General features: G+C 39.9%; 1 protein-coding gene across 12 annotated transcripts in view; it reads left to right on the forward strand.

Moving 5' to 3' along the window:
- LOC121900143 (inactive N-acetylated-alpha-linked acidic dipeptidase-like protein 2) overlaps positions 1-25,866 on the forward strand; it is a 651,762-nt gene that overhangs the window by 542,945 nt on the left and 82,951 nt on the right. For all 12 annotated transcript variants that reach the window (XM_042416175.1, XM_042416174.1, XM_042416172.1 and 9 more), the window contains one exon: positions 8,799-8,888. In XM_042416175.1, coding sequence (XP_042272109.1) covers positions 8,799-8,888 — 90 coding nt within the window. The remainder of the gene's footprint in view (positions 1-8,798; positions 8,889-25,866) is intronic.

The following is a 25,866-nucleotide window of genomic DNA, read 5'->3' on the forward strand; positions in this document are numbered from 1 at the left end:
CATGTAGGGTATCTGCATCCTCATGGTCGATTTTAATCCACTCATCATTAAAAGTAGCCGTTAACAGAGCACAGTTTGACCATGAGGGCAGACATTTTTTAAATAATGATATTAGTAGTAATAATAATAATAGTTATAGCAGTGTTAATTATTAGTCCAGTAGCCTGTGTATACAGGTTGTTGTATGTTCTACAAGCAATACCAAGAATAGCCAGTAGGTGGTGATGGTACACCATATATGGGTCTAGTTTTCCTAATTACAGTGAGTATGGTGTGATCTCATCTAACAAAATCTCCATTACTTTTATTATAGTAGCTGTGTAGAACACTAAAACTAAAGCACAATGTCTGGCACGCTAAAATTTTCCTCTGCCTCGTAGCAGGAGACAGGCACCACTAGGCTACTAAACAAAAGAACCAAACGTATTTCTCACTGTATATGCTGCCGCATGGTGACATCATCAGAGAGCGACTGCGATCATCTGCTGCTGGTTTATTGGAGGTTCCCAGCAAGCCGAAAGAAGATCGGTGACATAGCCTTTGTCAATTAAGCCCCCAAACTATGAAATGAACTGCCAATAGATATCAGGGAAGCCAGCTCGCTAGAAACTTCCAAAAGAAAGCTTAAAACCTGTCTCTTTACCTGAGCATTTAAATAGCTTTGCACTTCCTCTCTGCTGCACTTTTTAATGTTCAGTCAGCTTTGCACTTATGTTCTACTGCACTTCTTTTAAAATTTTATATTTTACTTTATTTTATACATTCTATGTATCCTATGCTTTAACTTGTTTTTATCATATTTTTTTTCTTTGATTATTATTCAGTATACATTCTATATATTTTAGTTTCACTTTCATTAATGTTTTTTTTTTTTACATGCTTTTATGTCCTTTTCATGTAAAGCACTTGGTGCATGTAATTTCTTTTGTTGTAAAGCACTCTGAGCTGCATTTTTTGTATGAAAGGTGCTATACAAATACAGTCATTATTATTAGTATTATTATTATTAATCTTTGGGTGTCGCTGGATCCAACAAATTCCTGGCAGATAATTTTCATGTTCAGCTTGTCTAACCTCTCTTTATGTACATTACAGGCATTTATATTGTTCAATCCGTCTTGGGCCATACTAGCCCATAGCCAAGCCTGTGCAGTGCACTAAAAGTCCTCTCAGCTTCACATAAAGAACCTCAACTTGGTCAAACAACCCCTGCACCTCCACTGGCAACCCCCCGAGGACCTCTGCTGCCTCCCCACTGCTACTACAGGGGTATTTGTTGCAAAAGAGGGGCAACTGCATGGAGAGAAAACCTCTGTATAGCTCAGGGTACTGATCTAGACAATCGTATAACTCCCCAGTGAGGAATGCACTCTAACTTTTGAAGAAAGTTTGTCAGTCTACCTACAGGCGGACTGTAGGCAGACTGCCTTGGCAGGGATGAGACTAGTCTAGAACAAATCTAGAACAAATCATTCTTCACAGATGATTCTGTTCAGCCGCTCTTTGCTGGAGGGGTTTTGTTGCTCTACATTTCTCTTTAGAATAAGTTCTATTAGATTCAGGTCAGAGGACATACTTGGCCAGGTCATAGTTTTCACTTTTTTCGTCCTTAAAATCTCCTATTTGATTTTTGCAGTGTGTTTGGGATCATTGTCATGTTGAAAAATTCCTCCCCTGCCAACCCTCTTGTGACTGGTTGTCACCTTTCATTCAGTATTTAATTATACAAACTTACGTTTATAGTGCCATCTATACATGTCATCTCCTCTACATCTTCTGCACTGATGCAGCCCCATATCAGCACACTCCCACCTCCATGTTTCATGGTCGGCACTATGCAGTCACTGTGGTAGTCCTGACCAGGTCCATGCCAAACATTCTGGACCCCATCTGATCCAAACTAATCTATTTTGATTTCATCTGACCAAAGAATGTGCTGCCAATAGTCATCAGGCTTCTTTTCATGTTCTTTGGCAAAGTTTAATCTTGCAATTTTGTGCCATTTTGTGAGCAATGGTTTTCTTTTTGGATGTCGTCTGTAGAGGTTGACTTCATGCAATGTCCTTCACACTGTCTGAGCTGACACTGAAACAACAATTTCCACAGATACTCCTTGTGCCAATTCAGAAGCACTTGCCTGTCTGTTTTTCCACGCAAGGTTGGGTAAATAGTGATTTGTGCGTGCCGTCATTTTTCAGGGATGGCTACTGCACCTTCTGTTATTGGTAGTTTGGATTCTCCTTTACCTCCTAACCACTGCTGCAACTGTGTTTAGGCTTCTTTTCAGTAGCCTCCTGATGATCTTGTACCCTCTCCCATCTTTATGACATCTCACAATCTGGTTTCTTACTTGTTCAGGCAATTCCTCACCATGTGGAGCATGGTGTTGGACATAACTCTTTACGTGCTTGTCCCTGCGATGTTACTGCTTTCATTCACAACACAGCCATACTGGCATTTTCCTGTCATGTCACAAGCTGTTGAGGTGGGAAATTGGCGGTAAGGATTTCCCTGAATATGGATCCCTGCACCCATTCACACATGACTCCATGCAGGAAATGTTCCTGAACATGTCAGGGATAGACTGCATGTGTGAGAGGGGCTTAAGTCACATAGAGAACAACACACTACAACAATATATTACATTACAGTTTTAACATTTCTTTGATATAGCTACTATTAAAACAAGCATGAATTGCCTTATTGAATTACTTTAAACCAAACTAGTCACAGTCATGTTGTCACCACTATGTACGGCTCCTCAAAACAACCATGGGCATGTCTCGCATCTTCTTGTATGGTTTTTAATGCAGTGCAAATAAAAAAAAAAAAAAAAATGTGATTACCTGCCCTGACAGTGGAGCTGCCCCAAGTGTGCAGCCTGCACCGGAAGTGTCCCCATAGAGGAGACCTGCAGGCAGACCACTCTCACAAGTTCTGTGAGGTCCATTCTCTCATTGAATGTAATCTGGGGTTGTGTAGAATCCAGTGTTGTAGGCAGAAATTGTATTTTGGGTGGGCCAATACAAAAGTAAGTGGGCCATCTTCTCCCAGAAAAACACAATTTATGAAAGTTAGAAAAAGGAAAAAAATGAACAAACATAGATGAACTGACAAACAAGCGACCAGTTTACTTTGCAATGTTCTGCATAGGCACAAAGGCAATAAGAGCAAAACACTGCTTATCCAACATGCTCAACTAACAGAGCATCAGACTATGTATACAGGCAGCACACAACAGTACAGGCAAAAAGCATCTTTTATAACCTACCCAGCCTAAAATACAATATATATATATACACCAGCAAGACCAGCTGCACATCGGCTCCACAGTATACAGCACTGTTACTTAACTATTTTATCGCACAAACATAAACCAACTAAACATAAACCCAGACAACAGAGAGGGTGTTAACTTAGACAGAAATCGCACATGCAACCTATCCCTCGTGCATTCGTTATAGCCTATAGCCGTTGTTGCTTCGGTACCAGTCAGCTCACAAAAAAACAAATCTACATATTTTATAGAAAACCACATTCCTATACTCTATTAACTGTCCATACCATTCTTGACTGTGCAGGAAAATACACACAAATTTAGCTGTGAATGTGATTCATAAATGGCACATAAATTGGTGGATGAGCCCATAGCTGCAAGAACATGAATTCAGTTGGGGGTGCAGGGCTGCTGACCACTAAACACCCCCTCCCCAAAAAATGTTTGAGTTTATTAAATACTTGCAGCAGTCCCACCACAGCAGAAATGATAAGTGAGTCTCCCCATTGAGAGAGATGCTGTGCGCATTCACACACAAGACACAGCAGTTTAACTTAATTGATTATTTAAATCTCCTGACACACCGACAAAATCAGTGTGTTGGGAGATTTAATGTTAATTAATGCTCTGCGTTCTTTTACACATCTAAAGGTCACACACATACACACACTCCAGGTTCGTACTGTAAAATGGTTTGGAGTAAAGCAGCCATCCTGATAAATCCTGAGCTCCATCAGAGCTGTCTAAAAAATTTATTTCAGAAGCTAAAAGTTTAATTCTGTTTCCTCTGGAGTGTTTCCTCTGTCCTGTCAAGTTGATAACTACAGTTTTTAGTAGTCGGGCTGCCGGGGAGACATGAGAGCAGCTGCTCACTAACAGCTATGTGTGTTTGCAGCAGAGAGAAGGAGGGAGGACAGACGCCTCACTCTGAAGGAGTTTTGTATTTTTTCTGTAATGTAGCACAGTATTAACAATAATTAATATAAGGTCAACTCCAGAACCTTCTTTCTCTCATTACCCTCGTCATGTGATGAGTGAAATCTGACTCCGCTACTCTGTGCTGCCACTCTGCTGCACACGCGGATGGAGCAGACACTTTCAGTTTATAATTGTAGTGTCTGTTGTCTGGTCAAGTATTGATAACACACTTAGTATTTTACAGATTAGAGCATTTTTTATTTGATGAACGTGGGCGTTGATATGCAAAAATGAACTAAATGTTTTTTATTTCTATATTTAAAAAAAGCGAAAGGACAATGGGGGAAGTGGGCCAGTAGGGAAAAATGTTGGAGTTACTCATACTGGGCCCATGTGGCTGGCAAATAGAAAGATGCTCTTCAGACCCAAATGAACGGACCCCTCCTGTAGGGTTGAGGGCTGTGTAGAGCGTATCTGACCTGCAACAGGCCAGCAACCTCCTACAGGTCTGAGAGTGGCCTATAGCAGGAGAGAGCAATGAGAGCAAGGAAGGGAGAGGAGGAGAGAAAGGGGATTGCGGACAGACAAGCAAACAAACTATGAAAAGAAGTTGTTGTACAGGAGTGGAGAGGGAGAGAGAAGAAAAATAATAAAAGTCTATCCTGACGCATCCTGGTTTCAACCTAGCGCCCAACCAGAGATCCCCCACAGCAACACTGCAGCTTCCCTTTTTTCTCTCTCTTCACTTTTCTCCCCTCTGCTTTATTTCCAGCTTTATTTTTTTGAAAGTATGTATTGAAAAACACATTCACAAGCCAAAAGTTTGGGAGCCAAAAGTCTAATGGAGCTCAATCTGAGGAAAAAACAAACAAACTCATACCTAAGAAACTAAAAAGGTCAAAATGACCAAACATGACAAACACTAAGAATGGACATATGTGGATTATAAGGATTGGCCTACATGAATAAATGTCAAGGGAGCACCTTGGATTAAGTTAATGTCAACATATGGAATAAAAAAGGCCTTAATCAGCTGACCAATATATCTATTTAGCAATATAACAACATCAGTCTTTTTTTTAGATGTGAAGCACCTCTATAAACGGCAGTGTCACTAACTCACTCACTCATCCATTCAGTCATTCACTCACACTTAGCTACTCCACCCCTAGTGGCGACTCACAGGCATGACACTTTGTGCCAGACCGGTTTAATCTATATGAGAATGCTTCACATCTATGACAGTGTGTGTCCTTGTTTTTATCAAAACAGTTTTACTGTTTGTCACAGTCATGACAAATATAATGTTCTAACCCCTCAGTGCACAATTCATGTGCCCACCCCACACAGAAGACACACTTCACCCATTTCTCCCCAGGGACAGAGGAGGCAAAATCTTCACCGCACACAAGGCAATCCTCAGAGGACTGATTCGTTTCATTTTTCCTTTCCTTTGAACTCAAGATCTTTCTTCCGGCCTTGAGTGCCTGTTTTCTGCCTTTTCTCTTCTCTTACTCTTTTTCTATGTCCTGTTTGACTGGATTGTCTTTGAGGATGTCACTTACCATCCTCTTCTTCGCCTTGGCAACACTCTTGTCCAGCCTTTGGGAAGGGCCTGACTTCAGCAGGGCAGAATGCAGGAGTGGGCACAGAGGGGCTATGGGTGGGCACAGCAGGAGAGGTCACAGAGGGGCCTGGAGTAGACACCAAGGCAGTGGTTGGTTCTGGCCTGTCAGTTACAAAGGTTGCAGCAAAGTCATTTTCACTGAAGATTTCAGAATTGTAGGGCCAGATGCCTGTGCATCTAAACCCTGACATATTTTCAAAGGTTGCCGCCTGTGGCAAGGCTTTGCCAACAATGCCAGTTAGGTCATAGATAGTCACATTGATATCCGGGTGGGTGTTAACTCTACCCATGAAAAAGGGGAACACACTTCTGTCCAGTGGCTGGAGTTTGTGGGTGCAGTGAGGCGGGAAGGTCAGCAGCAAAATACCATGCTCCTTGCAAAAATTCAGCGCAGACACCGACATGTGGGAAGCATGGTTATCCAACAAAAGGAGGACCTTGGACTCCTGCAATGGCTTCATGTGGTAGGCAAAATGGCAAAACTAATAACTCCTCCTGCATCCATCCTTAACCATTGGCTGAACCAACAGAACCAGTGGGTCCATCACAGATAAAGTGTGCATGGAATTTCTTCCGAGGAAATTTGAAGAAAGGGAGCATAGAATTCCCATGTGCATTGACCGCAGCAGCAACTGCTACAACAGCAACTAGGCTACCTCTCTCGTCGGATGTCATGGCCCCAATCTGCCGCAGCCCTTTGGGAGTGATTATCTATTTCTGGAGCTTGCACAGTTGTGACCCCTGTTTCATCCATATTCCAGACATTTATAGCCTTAAAAACATGCTTGTCATATGCACTGCCCAGGTTATTAAAAAAAGTGCTCACATTGTGCTTGTTGAAGCTTGAGCCATGGCCACACTGGTTGTTTGTGGCTTCCTGATGGGCATTGTGGGGTTACGCATAATCCTCCTGTTGTCCTCGGGTCAGTTTTGACCCGGGAGGACAACAGGTGTCAATTTGTGCTGTCATCAAAAAAATTGAAATGGTTTCAAAACAGTATCCTGACTAAGAAATTATGAATTATTTTATCTATAGTTGAGATCAGAGGAAAATATGTTGATGGATTATGGCAGACTGGTATATGTAAAAGTTTAGTCAGGATACTGTTTTAAAACCATTTCAATTTTTTTGATGACAGCACATAATGACACCTGTTGTCCTCCCGGGTCAAAATTGACCATGCCATGGGCAGATGCTGCTTTTAATAGTCCCTGAGCTTCCTTTTTTCCTGCTCTGTGCTGAAGACCTGCTTGTGTTGAGAGTAACCCACGGTGGGGGATTTGTGGCTACTAGCCTCCTGCAGCTTCCTCTCCTGCATGCCAAAACGATGGAGAGTTACATGGCAAATAACATATGACTTCGCCACTGCTCTGATAGACCTGCCATTATCCGCATCCCTGGCAGCAAGACACAGAACCTCTCTACTCACTCCCCTATCTGTTTTTCACTTGTAATGTCTCATTCTGTGAAAAAAAAAAGTTGTGAGAATTAGTTGTTTTTATTTCATTATCGTTGATGATGAGTGCCTTAGTTGTAACATCATGTCGCAAATAACCCCCGTCGTGTGTAGTTTTTCTGAAGCCTAGCTAACATTTGCTATGAGTTGGTTACATGTTTATGCTACGTTTTAGGCAACAATACTGTTATTAAGACAATATAAGGTTGGATTCGATGACTTACACACACAACTCAACTAATTGAAAAACAAGTATGATAAAGAAATTTACTTACATGCTGTGACACTCTTTGTCATAGATCTCCATGAAAACATGTCCAAACTCTCTGAAAACTCTCTGCTGGCGTTGTGGTAAACTGACCAGAAAAACATCCTGCTCTACCCTGTGTAACTACATAAAAGGTCCATGTTAGGTCCACACACCTCTAATCGGCGTATAATTGGTGTATGCCTGAACATCATGTAACACCGGTAATACTGACTGTCACGGCAAGCCTAGACCAGTCCTGTGCTTTTAGCTTGTGAAAGCAACTTGCAACTTCACGATTTCTTGTACAAATGCCCATATCAGTGCTCCATGAATGAAACACTATTATTAGACTAACTTTAACTGTGCATATTAACGTCCAGCTAATGGCCTACTGAAAGTCATCAAGTAGAATTCCATACATAAATGGATAGATGAATGAATGAATGAATGGAAAAGGTTATTGTCCTTTAGGGACTTTGTCATTCATAATGGGTATTTAACATAAACAGACACTGCACACATCATACATGTTATACACAACCTCAACCATACATACAGGATGATATCTACAAACTAAACAGTGTGTAACTAAAGCAGCTATAGTGTGTCTGAAATAAGTACGACACAACAAGAGTTGCCAGATACTTTTTTGGATTTCTAGGCTACAGTGAGCAGAAAGTGAGTGTTTGAACCTTTTATATTCTTAGCTGCCTGCAACTTAATTTGAATTCATGAAAAAAAGAAGTAAAAAAACTCTACAAAGGCAGCACAATGTCTTTGTAATGTCCCAAAACAAAGCATCTCATTGTGACTTCAAAGTGTGCTGAGGTGGCAGTGGAGTAGTTTGGGGTGCGTGCATCCATTGTTACAGGACTTTGTGTCAGCATCTAGGACTGTGTGTGTATACACACACGTATAAGTGTGCATCTGGCAGCAGAACAAAACGTTCTGGCAGCTCAGTGGCCCTGAGAGCATTTACTGTTGTTCCCTGTCAAAAATGTGGCAGGTCACTCCACTCTTTTCAGCTCTTAGAACGGAATAGAACAAACGAGAATAGAAAAGATAAGAAAGCAAAGAGAAAAAGGGTAAGCTTTTGTTTCACTAATGCTTGGACTTTCAAATCATTGTGGTCCCACAATAACGGAAATGTTTCCAAAAGAGACAATGATTTGACTTGAAAGAACAGGACAGCAGACAGGGTTTTAAAGCAGAATACTGCGGTTTGATATGTGATGGAATATTTATTTCTCCTCCTCTCTTTCACCTCAGACCACCAGTTTCCTGTCAGAGGCTCAGTTCTCTGCTGAGTCACCAGAGACCCTGGACCCACTCTTCAAGTTCCATGAGACCATTGCCAAGGTAGGACCGCCTTAATTAAACATACTTGTACCAATAAAATCTCTATAGCCCAATGGCTGCCATGACTTCAAAATGACATCTAACACTGTAACAATACTAATAGTGTGATGCAGTCATATACTCAATTAAAAATACTATTACAGTGGGGTCATGATAGCATCAGCTGAGCCTGTTATATCAACTCTAAAGCCATATTAGAAGCAGGGAAAACAGAGGAGGCAAAATTATGCAAAATTCTTTAAATGCACCAAAACAATATTCAGTAGTCAAGTGTCAATCGAAATGTAGCGCACATTTTCACAAAATTTCCAGAAAATTATTAAAATATCGGGAGTCAGGTCCCATTAAACCATTGCAGAAGAAGACACAACAAGATGACAGAATTTAAAGAACACCAGTCAAGGCTCAAACAATGGAAAACCATATTGAAAACATGATGGAAATATGACATTTCTGTTTGTTTCATGTATTAACGTAAAGAACATCCAGATTGTAGGCAATCTTTTTGTAGAGACTGACATTGTGGGGAAAATAATAAAAAATATGTACAAAGTAACAAATAAAAATCATGATTTGACCAAGAAAACTCTCCTCCAATAAAGTCCCTACAAATGTAAAATATGGTATCCTAACCCTGAAAGATATATAAAGAAGACTACAGTTTTGTATTATTGCAAAATAGCTTTTGGCCACCAGTGGAAGCATTGAGCGCATTGCTACTGAGCTGCATGCTGAATGTGAGCGAGGAAGAAATCCTGCGTGCCATCTTTGATTTTACATAAGTTTGTATTCATTTCAATGGAAGACATCTTTCTTGATCAGAATTACTTCTGTTTGTCTTAATTTAAATGTGCCTCAATGTACTTTTTTCCTCCTTAAAAGTTGCCAAGACACTTACTTACCTACTAGATGTTACTAACTTAACATCTGGTAAATCTTCATTACCGGAAATTCTACCCATAATTTCATGAGCTTCTGAGTGACTAAAATGTCGGGCCTTCAGGAGATGGTTGCTAAGCTAATATAAACAGTTAAATTGTGGCTGGACTGATATTGTTAACATATTCAAATGTATCAAAGCCAGCTGCTGTCAGTCACTTAGCTGGTGTAGCAGATCAAATTAGCATGGCCATTAGCTAAGTAAAGCATAAAAAATTCATCATCCATTTTAGTTGTGACATTCAAAGTCGGATACTATTTACTGATATTATGAAGCAGGCTAAGCAGGAACAATAATTATGGTCTTCACTTCTAGTTTCCTAGCACAGCAGATCTAATGGAGATGTGCCTGTGAGAAAAAGCCACAGGGATGACACTCTGGGCTGCATATTTTAAACATTGCACTTTCAATTCTCCAAAAAGTGTGAATCGTGTAAAAAGACCATTTAGAGGGTTAAAAGCAGTATGGAAAAAAAACTGCTACTGCTCCATCCGCCTCCACAACTCCTCCGCTAAATAAGCACCCTGTGTGATCATAGCTTCATTCTTTTTCTTATAATCATAAAAGTTAGAACTTTTCTGTGTCTTTCTTCTTTAATGACTTCTCAGAAGAAATAGATACTGCTTACGCAACCTGTTGCCAAATTAGGATTTCTATCTCAGCCAATAGATTGGTCTTTAAAAATAACCCTGACTGTTAGGAGGAACAATCTCATCGCTTATAAATGCCACCAGTTGTCCACAGCTATTGCCACCGTAGGATAGCTGTCACAGTTTACATAAGCCACAGAGACGTTTTCATGATCTTTTATAGAGGCCCAGCTCTAAATGAAGACACTTCATTTTCGTGCGTCTTTACCTTGGCACCTCATATGAAATTACAGTTTGCGAGTACCGCTGTAGCAAGAGTTCTGCACTGCCAAAATGCACAAACTGTTAGCAAAGTTAGTAGATCAACCTACTACTGTGTATTTTCAAATGTTCGACACCTCCTCCACATAAACAAACAAAGAAGACTTTATTCAGTCCTGCAGAAAATGCAAGAAAAGACAGAAGCAGTTTAATTTGGGTGAGCAGAATATGTGGGAGAGAAGAGGAGAAGTTTGTACGAAACAAGCTTTCCTTCTGGTGAGCTGGCTGCCATCTGTGTATTTAGACTCCTGTAGCATTCTGTCTGCACTGTATGCCTGTTTGATATATGCATGATTCAGAGTGCAACTGTAAATGTACTATATAAGCATATACAAGTGGGGTTATGAGCGTACCGTAGCACCTGTTTTCTCTGGGTCTAAGCCCTGGCTGCATTTCATTGCAAATCAGATACTGAAGAAAACATGCTGAGTTCAGGAACAAAAAGCATTCAATGATCACAGTCTTCAAATTTCCTGAATACTCTTCTCACTCAAACACAAACAACCAACAACACTCTGTGAATCTGCAGTGTGTTTACATCCTCACTCCAAAACTCTCCAGTTTATGTTCAAAAAATAACATTTCATCAAATGAACAGCAATTTGCCAAATCAAAACAACATTCAAGTACACCTATATTCAATCAACCCCCCACCAAAAAACAAGTCAAATTGTCCAATATAAAGTCCATTGAAACCTTTCCTGCTGCAATACTATGACTCATTCCTGTAGAATACACTTTAGGACATTCTATAGAGAGCTAGAAATGTTTCTAATGAAAAATGAAAAGCTTGTTTACATGTACTTGCACTATCAGCAATTTAAAAAAAAAAAAATATATATATATACAAAATTTAAAAAAAAAAAAAGTAGTGATCACAAAGTGATTTACAAGTGATTTTTGTGTGTTCTGATTGACACGAGTTGTTGTGTTACTGTCTGCTAGAAGGATTTGCTTTTGTGTGTAAAATTAACTGCTATTCCCAGAAGTGTGTTGGTAAAGTTGATTGTGAAGCGTTTTGAAGACTTACACATACACACACACACACACACACACACAACCACACACACACACACACACACACACACACACATACACACAGAGTTATCACCAGCGTGGCCTCAGTCTCCGTTTGTTTTGGCAGTGTGTGTGTGCATGCGTGTGTGCATGTGTTATCGGTATCAGCAATGTATGTATAGCGTTATTGTCCAGTGTGCAGGTGACCTTCACGTTCATCCCATCCCTGCTAGATGATGATTGCTTGGCTAAAAGGCTGGTGATAGGCAGCTCATTTTTCTCTCTTGATGTTCTTCTTACATTCGACACCTCCTTCATTCACCTGCAATGGGAAGAGGAGAGAACTTAATGACCTCAAAATAAGGGGAAAAAAGGACAGGTCATTCTTGTGACTCAACACTCAACACATTTTGTGCAGTTGTGAAGCGCTGTGTCTACAAATCTGGAAATGGATGTATTGACATTAGGGTTGATTTAACTAAACTACAGTCACCCAGACTGTAGTTTAGTACTAGTACCCTTTTTGTATCATTACCAAACCATTTGACTGTGTTAATACCGAAAATACACCAAGTTTCAAGTATTGCATGTGTTATTTTTGCAGGTAAATTAAAGCCTAAAGCAGAGCACAATTGAAACTCTTCATTGAAACACAATCATATTAGCCATTTATGATACAAGAAAGCAGTTTCCAGAAACCTTTGCTACTCTTCATCACACAGTGACTTAGAGAATTTGACATAAGGTTTATAATGAATGCACTGCATTCAGTAACACTGAGTCCAATGGGATTCTGTACCCAAAGAGATGCCAATGGCCTCTTGAACCACAGATGAGTTTCCAAACACATAGAAGTTGTGTGTAGTTTTAGTCCTTCTCACCACACAGTCTGTGAACAGGCACTAGTGATGATATGCCACAATGTCTGTTTTGACAAATGTATCTGTCGGCATCCATAAATGGTGCCATTATAGAAATGACTCCCATCAATCAACCAAAAGAGGTGCAGCTTGATATACTTCTCCAAAAGGGTCCCTCTTATCTCCACAATGTTAGTTTGCCTTGTTGGGTATACAGTACAGTGTAGTCAGGAGCAGGCCTCTGAATCACACTGGTTACTGTCTGTTCCTGGAGACAGATGCCTTACTGAGGCCATGTCTCTGATTGTAGGCTTGTGTCATAGGTCACTTTTTTGGTCGAAAGTTTCCCACGTGATCATTAACTCTACTATAAGCTTTATAATTACAATATAGTTCATTACTTTCAGACACCCCCCACAAATGTACACTAAATATGCATGAATGTCAATAATGCCTTCATGATGCTGTTGAAAATGTGCTGCCAAAAGGTCACTGCACTGCATCCAATAAGTCTTTCTTTATGTGTTCCATGGAATAATGGAGAGTTCAGCTTGTTTTTTTATTGCACTTACTTTTAGCAAAGACCAGGTATAGTCTGAGACACACTTTACAGGGAACAAAAACCAAAGAAAAGGTGAAAGGAAGATTAACTGACTCAAGAAATGAAGGTAAAACACTATTAGAGGAACTTCAAACTACTGCCAGCTGAATGGTTGTCAGTGTAATACTGAGAAGACTAGGCTAAGGTCAGAAAGTTGTTGTAAATACAAGAAAGAAGCACAGTTCAAGACTGACATTTTATAAATCATTGCAAGTGTAGACCACTACTGCAATATTACGCACTTAGGAATTCAATAACTGAAACAGGTAAAACAGCAAGCACAGAGGTATTTGTTTATGTATTTGGAGAGCATCACTACAGATGGAAAATCATCTTTGGCCTCAGCCTAAGCACAATGAAAAAAAAATCTTGTATCCTCCCCCCGACACCTTCCACAAGTCTTTGTTAAAATCCCTGGATCTGAGATATTTCTTTTGTTGTTTCCAAACTCTTAAATTTTGCCTTCTTCCCAGTCTTCCTGGGGAGGAAGGCTGATGGTAAGGTGACCTGGAAGAAAAACTGGTTAGAGGATTGACCTTGTGAAGGTAATAGAGAAATACTTGATCCACATGGAGCCATCTCAAAATAAGATGGGCCAGGCTCACAGCTTGTTCCAAGCAGGATTCCTCCATGGAGGTCAATGCTCTCTGGTTGACTGGAAAAGGTCCTCTCCTCCTCAGGTGTAAGGCATTGAGCAGTATCTGACCCCACACCTGTCTTGCACAATTTTTTTTCATTTTTTTCTTTGCTGTACTGTATAGTTCTGGCTTTTTGTTTTCTTTTGTTTTCCTCTCAGTCATCTTCACATTTTTTGAATAGAAGTATCTTTTTGTCATGATCATGCATCTCATTTATTTGTTTTTAATATTAATATCACCTGGCCAGAATTCATCTTTTCCTGATTTCTTTGTTTTCAATCTCCAACTTTTCTTTCTTTCTTTCTGCACTTAGATGCTGTTTCTTCCTTTTCTGTCTTCTGAAGGTCTGGCTTTTAGTCTTTAACCCAACAGATCATCCTATAATATGAAAAATTTGTCTAATTGTTTCATTAGTTTCTAAACAAGGAACTGCACTTTACCTGTGTTAGTTCAGGTCGCGTTGCATGGAGCTTCAGGTCACCGGCAGCACATTCTGGTTTGAATGTCTGATTATGCCCATGAATCTACACATTCAACTATCTGTGTTGCCTGGGTAGTCACGGGCCATTTCCCTGACCTTGGTTACTGGGACAACGCCGGTTCACCCTTTATCAGAGAGACTCCAGCTTTCCCCAATTAACACAGACATTTACTCTGAGTCTCAAGGGAAGGAGAAAATATCTCCTTCTTCTTAAGAATATTAGTGTGACCTCAAGGCCCAGGCTTGACCCAGTATAACCCAATTTATTTATTTAACCCCTGAATATGGAAAATTCCATAACACGTATATTACATCCTGTGTGTGCTATCCATGTCAACTGATGTGATGCTATGTGACGAGGCCGATGTGTGTTAAAATATATCTGGCAACTTTTTCAACACAATGGAAAGTGCCTGCACTCTCAGTTAAAAGGCTGTACACCAGCATCTTTAAAATTACACTGACAAGAAATGTAGCAGCATAAATTATTATATTAGCCAGATACACAGACAGTATTGTTTTACATGCCTTGACATTTTTATCCTATTACCTAAAGGGTGTGTTTATTTACAGGGATGTGCCCAGTCATCAGTGTGAAAGCTCTGATGAAAATGCTTTTGCGTGTCTATGAGGAAGGTTGCAGCCATGGTGGGCAAAGGAGAAATAGGGTTGTTGTTTGGCTTTAATCATCACATCCTTGGAGATCAGGCAAAGTGCCAGATTTATGCAGACTATAAAAGGAAGGGAAAACAGAGGAGAGAGAGAGGGAGGCAGAATGACAGTTACATAAAAAAACAAGGCCGAGAGTACCCTGACACATGTCATGATGAAGGGCAAATGGGAGGTGGCAGGGATGTTATTCCCCACTAGTGCAGTGCCCGTTCAGAACATGCCTGTTTGGAACGGGCAGATTGTTTATTATTTCTTGGGAACCATATATATATGTATCAATGGACAAATGTATCAATTAAAATGATTAGGAATTAATAAGTTAAATGTTTTTAATCCAGACAGAAACTTCACCAGTGAGACTAAACTGAGGTTGAACCATAGAAACAGTTTATGGCCTTCCATTGGTTGACTCCACTGCCAATCAAATGTGTCTGTGCTCCTATTGGCTAGTTTTACTGCCTGCGCCTCTGTTTTTTTCCCCTGTGTATGCTCGTTCGTCTCTCTCAGGCAGTTTAATTGAAAGGGGTGTGTGCCTTTATCCTGCTCAGCAAGTCAAAGCCCAGAAGCCCCACCCTGCTGTAATGTGACAGTGTTTGTATCAAACAGCCCCCGCTGCACTCAGACACAGAGCTGAGCAGCTCGCTGTTCACTCGTTTATTCAAAGCTTATTAATATTAAATGTGTTGCATGTCCAAATTCCACCAAAAGAGCATCTGTCCCCACAGTAAATCACCTGTTGGAGGTCTGATGGTTGCTTATTTGTGCTTTGTAACCGCTGTGAAACAATCAGAAAATAACGTTGTGTTTCTGTCATTTACGGTCTTTCTCTCTCTCATATAAAGCTTTCCACCACTGTCTCTCTGTCACATGCTCTCAGCGTGCTCTCCCCCTCTCTCTTTTTCTTGTCTTTTTTAAAATGAGTCAGGAAACCCACAACAAGGCCTAACTTTTAACGTTATCAAACAAGGAGAGATGCCGTCCCCTCCTTTTTCTCATGGCAGGGTTGTACAGCTCTGGTCATGACATGCAGTAGTAGAGCCCAGAAGCCCTGCCCCATGCTGCAGAGAGAAGCGTCTTATGGCTTGTTTATTCAGAGTTGAAATTTATTAATATTTATCATGCCGTGCTTCCAAATTGCACCAAATTCGACACGGCACTCCCTTTTTTCCCCAGCAGTGCACCCACTAAGTGTGGAGTCTATCCAATGAACGGTTCAAGAGATTCGCAAAGGACACACAGACACACAGACAGAGATTCCTTGCTTTAGTAGATAGATGTTAAATATTAAGATGGGGAGGGGGGTAAAAAAAGGCAGAAAGCCGGTGTGACATCTTATGTGGTTTGTGTGTGTGTGTGTGTTTTCACCACTTATTAATGAAGAATCAATCTGGAGAGGACACATGAAGAGAAACAAAACACACACCTCCACACATATCTTCCTGCACTGTACTATGTATGTGTAGACTCATTGTAGTTGTAAATATATTAAAGCTTTCATTTCATTTTCCTGTTTGACTTACTCATATTTTTTCTAGATATTTACCTTATAAATTTATGTCAACTTATAAGGGAAAAATAGACAAGCCAAATGAACCTTCAGAATATGCCTGACAAGTTAAACCAATTTAAAACATACAGCATAGTTTTCTAAAAATGCATAGTTCCAAGTCTGAAAATCCTACAGTCTGTCATGACATAATTTCTTTTTACCTCAGTGAAGCTCCTGACATCATTCTGGTTTCAATCACTGAAGGTGTCTAGCAAAAACAATTATAAAGAACGTGATGATCCCTGTTGTGTGACTGGTGCATTGTACCAGCAAATAATACATAATGACAGGATACAACAAAGCAAAATAAAGCAGGAAAACCAGGCTCTTAAAGACAAAATCCCAACTGAATCACAGAAAAGAAAAATGGTTAAATAATCAAAGTGAAATGTATAAAGAAACATTTTCCAAAGAACCTTTTTCCAAAGAACTTCAACCTGTGAAGATTTCACAGGTTAAAGTTAAATCAGGTTGAAAACAGCAGGATCAATTCATGTATGGAAGCAAATTTGAATTGACTCCTTAGTGAAATGAATGGGGAACAAATTTCTGTCACTTTTAAGGTTATAAGTATCAAACCACAGAGAGCAGTGTAATGACAATCATGCTATTTATTAATGTGTTTAGTTATAACTTTGACTTATCTGATAACCTTTTATTGCCTTTTATAGGTTATTGGGACTCTATACCACCCATACTATTGTGCAAGTACATATTTCCTGGCCAATTCTGGTCTCACTGCACCTTAAAGGATTACAGGCCACACCTCAATCAATGATGTCACAACAGTTGTTGTCCGTTACCTGTCAAGTGTGTCTTCCTGGTCACAGTCCAATCAGACATCACTGATTGGGGTGTGGCCAGAAGTGCAGGCTCTGCAGCGTGGTGGCCTGCCTGGTATCACAATTTTTGATACAATTTGAAAATGAATTAAGTGTTACATGACATGGAAAAGTGCTTTGTACTATGTTGTTGTTTTAGTTAATATTCTCTTCCAACTATATAGCCTCAGTCTTTCTCAGACTCACTCTATACTCTCCACCCCCCCTTACACACACACACACTACCCCACATCCACCCGTTTCTCTCTGTGGAATGGTGTATGTGCATTGTTTGTGTTGTAGCTCAGGCACTGTGCCTATGCTCTGTGTCCCTGTACTCATTTGTCAAGTGTGGTTTTGGACACAGCTTGGTTGGGAGGGTTCAGGGTGACAGGTGGCAACAGCAGGCGTCTCTCTCTCTCTCCTCTTGTTCTTTCTCCTCTCCCAAGTTCCCTTGGCCTCTCTCACTGTCTCAGTGGGCAGTTTTCTCTGTGTAGCAAATTTTTTAAGCATGACATTGTGTATGAATTGGTCTCCCATGGCTTGGCATGGTGACCCTGGCATTGATGAGGCGAACGTCAGAGAGCAATAGCACGCCTCTTTACTGTTGCTGGCTTAGTCACTGCAAAATAATATCAAAATAGCATTTTCCTTTGTTACCAATTGAAAGTGCCCTTACCAGAAAAAATACAGCATTGGTTGTTTGTTCAAAAACTTAAATGATACAGTAGTTTCACAATTTTCAAGTCTGTTCTAAAACAATAGGCAGGTGCCCATTTGAACACTGAAAATGTTTTTTCTTGCTGTAGGTATTCCTCCTGTTCCTGTTCATACTGAGTACAAGAGGTCCTTCCAGACAAGGACCTATTGTGGTAGTACGTATAATGTCCCTACAAACCATCAAGGCTGGGTTCTTTTAACTGTGACCATGATCTTTCCCAACTGTAACCAAGAAGCTTTGGTTGTCTAAACCTTTTACCTTGTGTAACATTGTAAGTTTGAAAGACACCAATAAACAATACTGTAGAGGTACCAGATGAGAATACTTGCAAGGCAGTGACAAATGACCTTCTTTGTAATTCAACTCCATCAAGATTCAGATGTACAAGGTCATGTCCTTTCTTAAGGTGTCAGTACTACTAACTAGTTCCAAGTGTTGTCTGAACACATCTAAAGGCAAAAGTGTTAATAGCTGTTCTGAATGGCCACACTCCAAGGTGGAGTGAAAAGCCTTCCTTCATAAAGAGGGGCGAGATGTGAGGAATCTTACCAGTGGGAATAATGGCACACACTTTTGAGCTATCTCTCCTCAAAGGCATTCATGGTGTTGCCTGTATGAAAAATTTAAGAAGAGCTTGAGAGAGAAGTTATAATCTTGCATACTTTCTCACCTCTGCACACCATGCAAACACAGTGTGGTGCAGCCATGCTTGTTGGGTTGTTACCAAATTTATGAGATTAAGCCCTGCCTATTGCAACTTAAAGGGTGTGAAGGGAGGGTTTTGGATACTGTTTTGTAATCTGACAAGCACTTTGTTTGAAGCAGACTGATGCCTTTACCTTGATGGTGGCTATAGTTCCTCACATGGAGCATGTTAAGCTCATGGCCAGAAAGATCCTTAATGATGTCATTGATGCTTTCAAAACAAAAATGAAGAAATTTGCCACCAAAACATATGAGCAGGCAATCAGTGAAGTAGAACAGTCTCAAGGACAAAAGACTTGAGGATGAAAGACGTATCCTGCCTCAGGACATTCATTTTCAAAAGGAATTTCCCCATCCCAAGACATTCGGACTATATTTACAAGCAATTTACTAGTATCATTGAAATTGATTCCATGTCCTTGCCTTTGAGGGAAACAAAACAGAAAGAAAAAGAGACAGGGAGAAAGGAAGGGTAGATGATAACAGAGTTAACAGACACATAGAGGGAGAATGACAAGTAGCAGATAAGCCCTCAAAAATAGATGATGTGATGGAGACTAAATGCCCCAGATCCTTCCTAAAGAGCAATTGATTGGTATAAACTGGAGGGAAGTTGAATGGTTAATCATAGGGATAAATAATTGAACCAAAGGGAGTGGGATAAAATGGCAAATAAAGTTGTGCATTGTTATAAAGAGGATGAGTAAAATCAATTTCTCGTCTCTGTTTTAAGCATGAATGGCATGCGTGCAAGTATATAATATGTGTTGGTCTTTTCCACATTAAATACCAGTTAACAATCATGAGAGCTAGTTGTAAGGCTTGAAAATCACCCTGTAATATTTGAAGTGATGGGCAAGGTGTTGTTATGAAGAGAATGTCGTTATCTTTATAGAATTCCATCCATACTGTTTAATGATGAAACTGATAGTGTTAAAATACAAGATAAACAGATGCAGACTTGAAATTGTCCCTTAAGGAATAATTTTACAAATCTATAGACAGATAAACTTAACACCAATACAGTTTAAGTTCTTGTAGAAAGGTAGCTACAGTAGCTTCTAAGCCACAATAGTTTGGAGTCATTATGTCCAACTTAACGCATTGTATGAAGGATCTGCAGTGGAGTAGGATTGATCCGAAATACTCAGTTTAAATTAGTATCAAATTAGTATCCAGTATGGATAATGTTCTTTTTATGAGCATGACTATCAACTGAGTAAAATCAACTGAGCTGAGTGTGTGTCACATTGTTCTGTGATAGGCCAGCCACATACAGACCTCTCCCCTACACAGAGCCTATACAGAGTTCACTGCTGCTGTGCCACACAACACAATCTTGCCATCGTCACAGTCACTCTGTCCACAGGGATTAACAGCATGTGACTCTCACTGCTTTTACACAGGTTACTCATGCATTTTACTTCATACTTCTGGACCGACCAGCCATCAGAATTACATCACCGCCCACCTGTCAAGAGTTCATTCATGTTTCCCACAGTTAACACCCACTATCTTCCAATAATTCCATCAAAACCCTCCAAAAAACCTGCACAGTGTGACACCAACCTCCAGAAAATCTATAAGTATGTCTCAGAGCCGCCAGTGTTTTTGGTTAGTGGAGGAGAGATACGCCAGCTTTACCCTCGGCATCAGCACTGTAAAGTCTGCATCATTGTAGCCAACTCGTGGTAAAACATAAGCTTTGTGTCTGGAGTCTGTGTCAACAGGAGGAATCATTTGGTGAATGTTTGTATATCCCAGGTGGAGTTTCTCCAGGAGTTGCCGGTCTTGGCAGAGCTAAGGCCGACACTACCAACCTGACTGACTACTGACTGACTGATCAGTGGTGCCATGGGTACCCGGTGTATATATTGTAAATAATCACTATTACTGAACTGCAAATATAGATGCTGCTATTTTAATTTTGATTTCCTGGTTTTATTTGTTTTGTGGGCATCTGTGGTAAAAGCCGGAGCAGACTTTTAAGTTATCTTTCTTTTTGTGGTCGTGAACTGGATTGAACTGAACTGTTTTGGGGTCATGGAGAAAACAAAATGGACTCTTAACCGAGTGGATTGAACTCTGAGACTGTTATGAAGAGTCTTTCACATGTATAAACTCACACACACACCAATATTGCTTTGCTTGCTTGATATAATGCACCTATTGAAAACTGAATTGAGTTGTGGTTTATTTGTTTTTGCAATGCTGGTTTTTGGTGACATGTATTTCATTGCTACTTGTTATTTGCCTTATTGTTTTGTATGGTTTGAAGGAAATATTTTCTTTCTATTTTATAATAATTGTTTGTCAGATGTGACTGACTGGCACACCTCTTCATTTAAAAATGTCAATTCTGTTACACTTTTTAATACTACATGTGTTGTGTTCATAGATTCACTGAAGTTTATTCATTCAAGTTTTTAAAAAAACATGTTCTATAGTTCTCTTACTCTTGACTTAAAAAAACATTGCTCTAAAGCTCAATTCTGAGGTTTTTGTGTAAATATTTTTTTAAATAAATGATAAATGTAGCAATTTCTCATCAACCCATATCCATTTCAGGCTTAAAATTCCAACTTCCTTTTAGACCGTGCCCACTTCGGGTTAAAGCCCTGTCCATCTCAAATACGGATATGGATACAGATAATTTAGTTGGTTGAACAGATACAGATAATGGTGTACTCACTCACCTCTACAGTGGAGTTCCACTTGGTTCCTAGAAACCAAGACCTGTCCTAGTAACCCAAGCTCCTCCTCACTACTTTAAACACTGTGAAGTGAAGTTTGGAGTGTTTTTAGTTACATTTTCCACCAAACCCAAACCCATGGATTTCAATGTAATGGGCAGACTACCACCAGACATTTTGAAGCATTTAATGTTATGGGGATGCAAATATGATGGTTTGCAAACTACAGTTTTGCTATCAATTACACCAAATTGCTTTTAATATTAATATCACTATCGTAATACCTTTCTTGTGAAGCTGATTTGTTTAATGCAATTACTTCCCAGCCTTGCCCACTGCTTCTTCCATACATTTTCAGGAAAAGGGGAACATTAGAGCAGCAAATAGAGATTATAGCAGAGCAAAAAGGAGGAGGGGAAACAGGCTTTTCCATCCAGAAAGATCAAAGCCTTGGCTTGTGTGTTGATAGATTGGATTTATCTCTGTGCTGTTGCTTGTAAGGCCTAAGGGGCTTTTTCGAGATAAGATCTGCCCTCCTGAGACACCGGGGCCCCTCAGACGTCTCCTAGGGGTCAATTGTGAACAAACAATTTAGAGGGTCAACATCTATAAATGTATTTCAAGAAGAAAGCCCAGGGCAACTACTCTGTCAGCCTTTATACTTCAAAGCTACCACTGTGTTAACCACTTGACCAGCTAGTTACTGGGCTTTAGTAATGACCACTTCAGTCTATGAGTGAAAGGGTAACAATGAGGCTGAACAGCTTACAGCATAAATACTGTCAACCCACTTGACCACCTTGCCACATTTGTAGCCTTACAGTGGTATTGATGTAACTGAAAAGGTGAAGATAACTGAACAGCCACACTTCTCATGGTCTCCACATTGTATCCTCATGGATGCTGTAGCCCGGACGTGTAGTTACATTTTTGAGCACATCAGTCACAGCATAGCTGACAGCGTGGCTACAGTGGCTAAGTGAGCAGGCTCCAAAGCTATGCTGTGATCTCATAAGACAAGTCTACATCCCTCTTAACTCTTTTAACCTTTTTCAGCCCAGTTACAAAGTCAGCCATCCGGGGATCCAGGATCATTAAAATGTATTGCTACTATTATCATGCAGGGACCCACCATAAGTGGGTCTGCCACCTGTTATGGGGGCCAGAACTCACTGAAGGATGACCAGACACCTGCATAATACAGACCTCACAATCCATCTTACCACCACCCAGTCTCTGCCCCCCACCTCACTTTCTTTCATCCCTTTGTCTACTCTTTTTTAATGTCTCGCATTGTACCTCTCCCCTGTCCCATATGTCTACCCTCTTATGGCTCTTGTAGTGAAAATATACATAGTGCCAAACACTGCCTTGCCTACATTAATGCTAACACTTTCAGACACACCCCTATACATAGTTAAGTACACATACATAAATATATAGTACATGATTTAAGTGTGTAGTCTTCCATTTTCCGGCACACACACTTGCAAATGTGAGTAGTTTTCACAGACATACTGTGGGACTTCCACTTCAAACTCAAAGCACTTGAACTAAATGTGTGGAGAATGAGAAGGTATGGGGCATGTAATTAAACTGGCCCACTCCCTCGAGGAAAGTTATTTTGGGTCTGCTTTGAGGACAGTTTAGTTAAGATGTCATGAAAAATTCAGTGCCTCTGAGTCATTTACTATCATTCTTCAGTTCCACCTTAAAATCCAAAGACTCATCAGGGCCTCTTCAGAGTTCTGGACTTTAGCCTTTCTGACAGCACTCAAAACAGACAGATGGGTACCTCTTCAGTGCTTTAACTAACAGATGGTTTGAAACAACAATGTGTAACTTAAATTAAAAAATATGGCTGTCTTGGTGCCTCAACCTACAGTTTAAAACGTTCTGAACCAACCATCTATGGCGTTTCTTGATAGTTGGATGACATGCTCACTTAGCATAAAACTGCAAAGATGTTTCTGAACTTTATCACAAAAGTTCAGTCTGAAATAAGGTCTCGCTCAGCTGCTGGACAAATAAACCAAACTAAATCAAATGAATGAACGAAATGCATCTGCAGTATAAAACTCTTAGCTCTGAAGGAACCCAAAAATACATTCTGTTCAGGGTTTCTGTACTAATGAACTTTTTGTATAAACATTTTGTCCTTTCCAATGACCACATCAAACCTTTTAAGCATGCTTCAAAAATCTACTCTAGCTTTAATAAAATAAATATAAACCATTTATAAAAAGCTAATGCAAATGACCTTGCATTACCATCTATTAAATAACACATTTAAATGCTTGAGTGCTGAAAATACTGAAAACACTTGTGTTAAAATTATTTTTTCATTATCTATCCTTTATTCACCCTCTGCCACTGCAGAGAGATGTGCCTCTTGCTGTGGGTAGAACATACAGCATCCTAATCCCACAAATACAGGATGAGTGTGTGATTTTGTGCCAGGAAGTTTGAGTGCTGTGTTGCATTAGTATACTCAGGTTCGGACCTCTAAATATATCGAACTTTTGAGTTTTTCGAGTTTTCGAGTATTAAGGACTGTCACACCTTCCAGACCACAAGAGTGCAGGACATACTAATGTGTTTTTACTAAGTGGTAGTAAAGCAATTTCTGCTTATCCTTCCAAAATGTTAAGTGGTAGGCTGCATAAAGCTGAATTGTTAAGTGTTACTTTACTTACTGTGATAGTTGTGTTTATGGTACTAGAGTATTATTTTTCCAATAAACAAACAAAATTATACCAACTCATATGTATGTGTTATTATGACAGTAACAGAAATATGAAATGTACTGGATTCAAATCAATATGCAAAACAATTATTAACATTAATACACACCAAAAGTTGTCTGTCAGCAAAAGTGCAGCGTTCACAGGCTAACAAGCACTAAGTTTACTGTCTAACTCTGATACATGAAGGGGATCTGGTGAACCCTGAAGCTCCTAAGCAGTCTCTTTTAGTATTCTTAGGCATACGGGCAGCAGCTCAGCATATACACAAGCTGATATCAGTAACAGCAGCAGCCAGGTTGAGAAATGTCAAGTAGAGTCTAGTATGAGGGTCTGTAGTATTTAACAATCTCAGCAGAGAGTGCATACAGTTACAGTAAGGCATGGGAGAGAAACGTGCTGGCAACTAGTTTGGTAAAATATAAAAGCAAAGTAGGCAGGAGAGGGCACAAGCTTTTTTTACTGTTGGACTTAGAACTAGGAAAATACAGCATGCTGCATACAGTTATTAAAACAAGTTGACAATGGAACCATGTGAGACGTCTTGCAGCCATGTAAGCAGAAAGCAACACAGCTGTTATATACGCCATTTCCAAAAAAACAAAAACAAAATATGAATAGAACATTGGGAAAAAAGCTGAAAAATCACCAAAAAAAGTTGATGAAAAAGTTGAAGAATAGAATATGCAATAAAGGCAGACGGAAAACATTTTTAATTAATACCACTTGATGGTGTGCTACCTGCCTCCACTTCTTCTCTGTGGGCCAGCACTAATGTCATGCTGCCACTCACACTGACATCCACTCTGCCACAACACCCAAAAATACAAGCGGAGTTGTCCAGACATTGTATGACAGCTTTCAGTGTGTTCAATGCTCATTGCATTTCATTGTATGTATATTCAAATGTCAGTTCGAGTTAAATATTTTAAATTAAATATTTCAAAAGGACCAATTGAGAAGTAGAAAAGTACAAAGTATTTATTAATGCACACAAAATTGTTGGTTTTTCCTTAATGTCTGGAACTTATTGTCTGGGCTTCGTAAAAAAGGCTTTGGTTGCAGGGCTTGGTAAAAAGGTCAAGTACACACAGGTCAAATACACATATCAAGCATTCTGTGGTTCACCTGGTGTGCAGAAGAACTCATCTGCAGAAGTTGTCAGTTGTCTCCTTCCACCATGTCTACACAGAAAGCATGTCAGCTGTGTTTTTCAGTTGTCTATCTGATGGAACAGATATTTATTTTAATCCATACAGTTGTCTAAAAGACCGTGTAATGGCTCGTGTTTGAATGCGCTATACAGGCCCTGTATGCTTCAGGTCGATTTTTTCTCTATTTTACATGTGTAACTTCCAAAACGCAGGTGACCTATGCTCAGTGTTGTGTCTGAATACCTCCAGTGTATACACACAAACAGAGTACTCTATGCTGCTGCTATGCTAACATGCTGATCACACTACACTTCCAGTATAGACGCAGACAACTTTGATTAGCTGGGATCCTGTCAGTTAGAACAGTTTTCAAGCTTTGTCATCGACAATAAAACGATCAAAATGTCCACAACGGTCCTGCAATCCCTGAAGCCTCCAGATTGTACCTGCCTTTTTCTTTTTTCAACATAG

This window comes from Thunnus maccoyii, chromosome 7, assembly GCF_910596095.1.
Source record: "Thunnus maccoyii chromosome 7, fThuMac1.1, whole genome shotgun sequence".
Lineage (NCBI taxonomy): Eukaryota > Metazoa > Chordata > Actinopteri > Scombriformes > Scombridae > Thunnus > Thunnus maccoyii.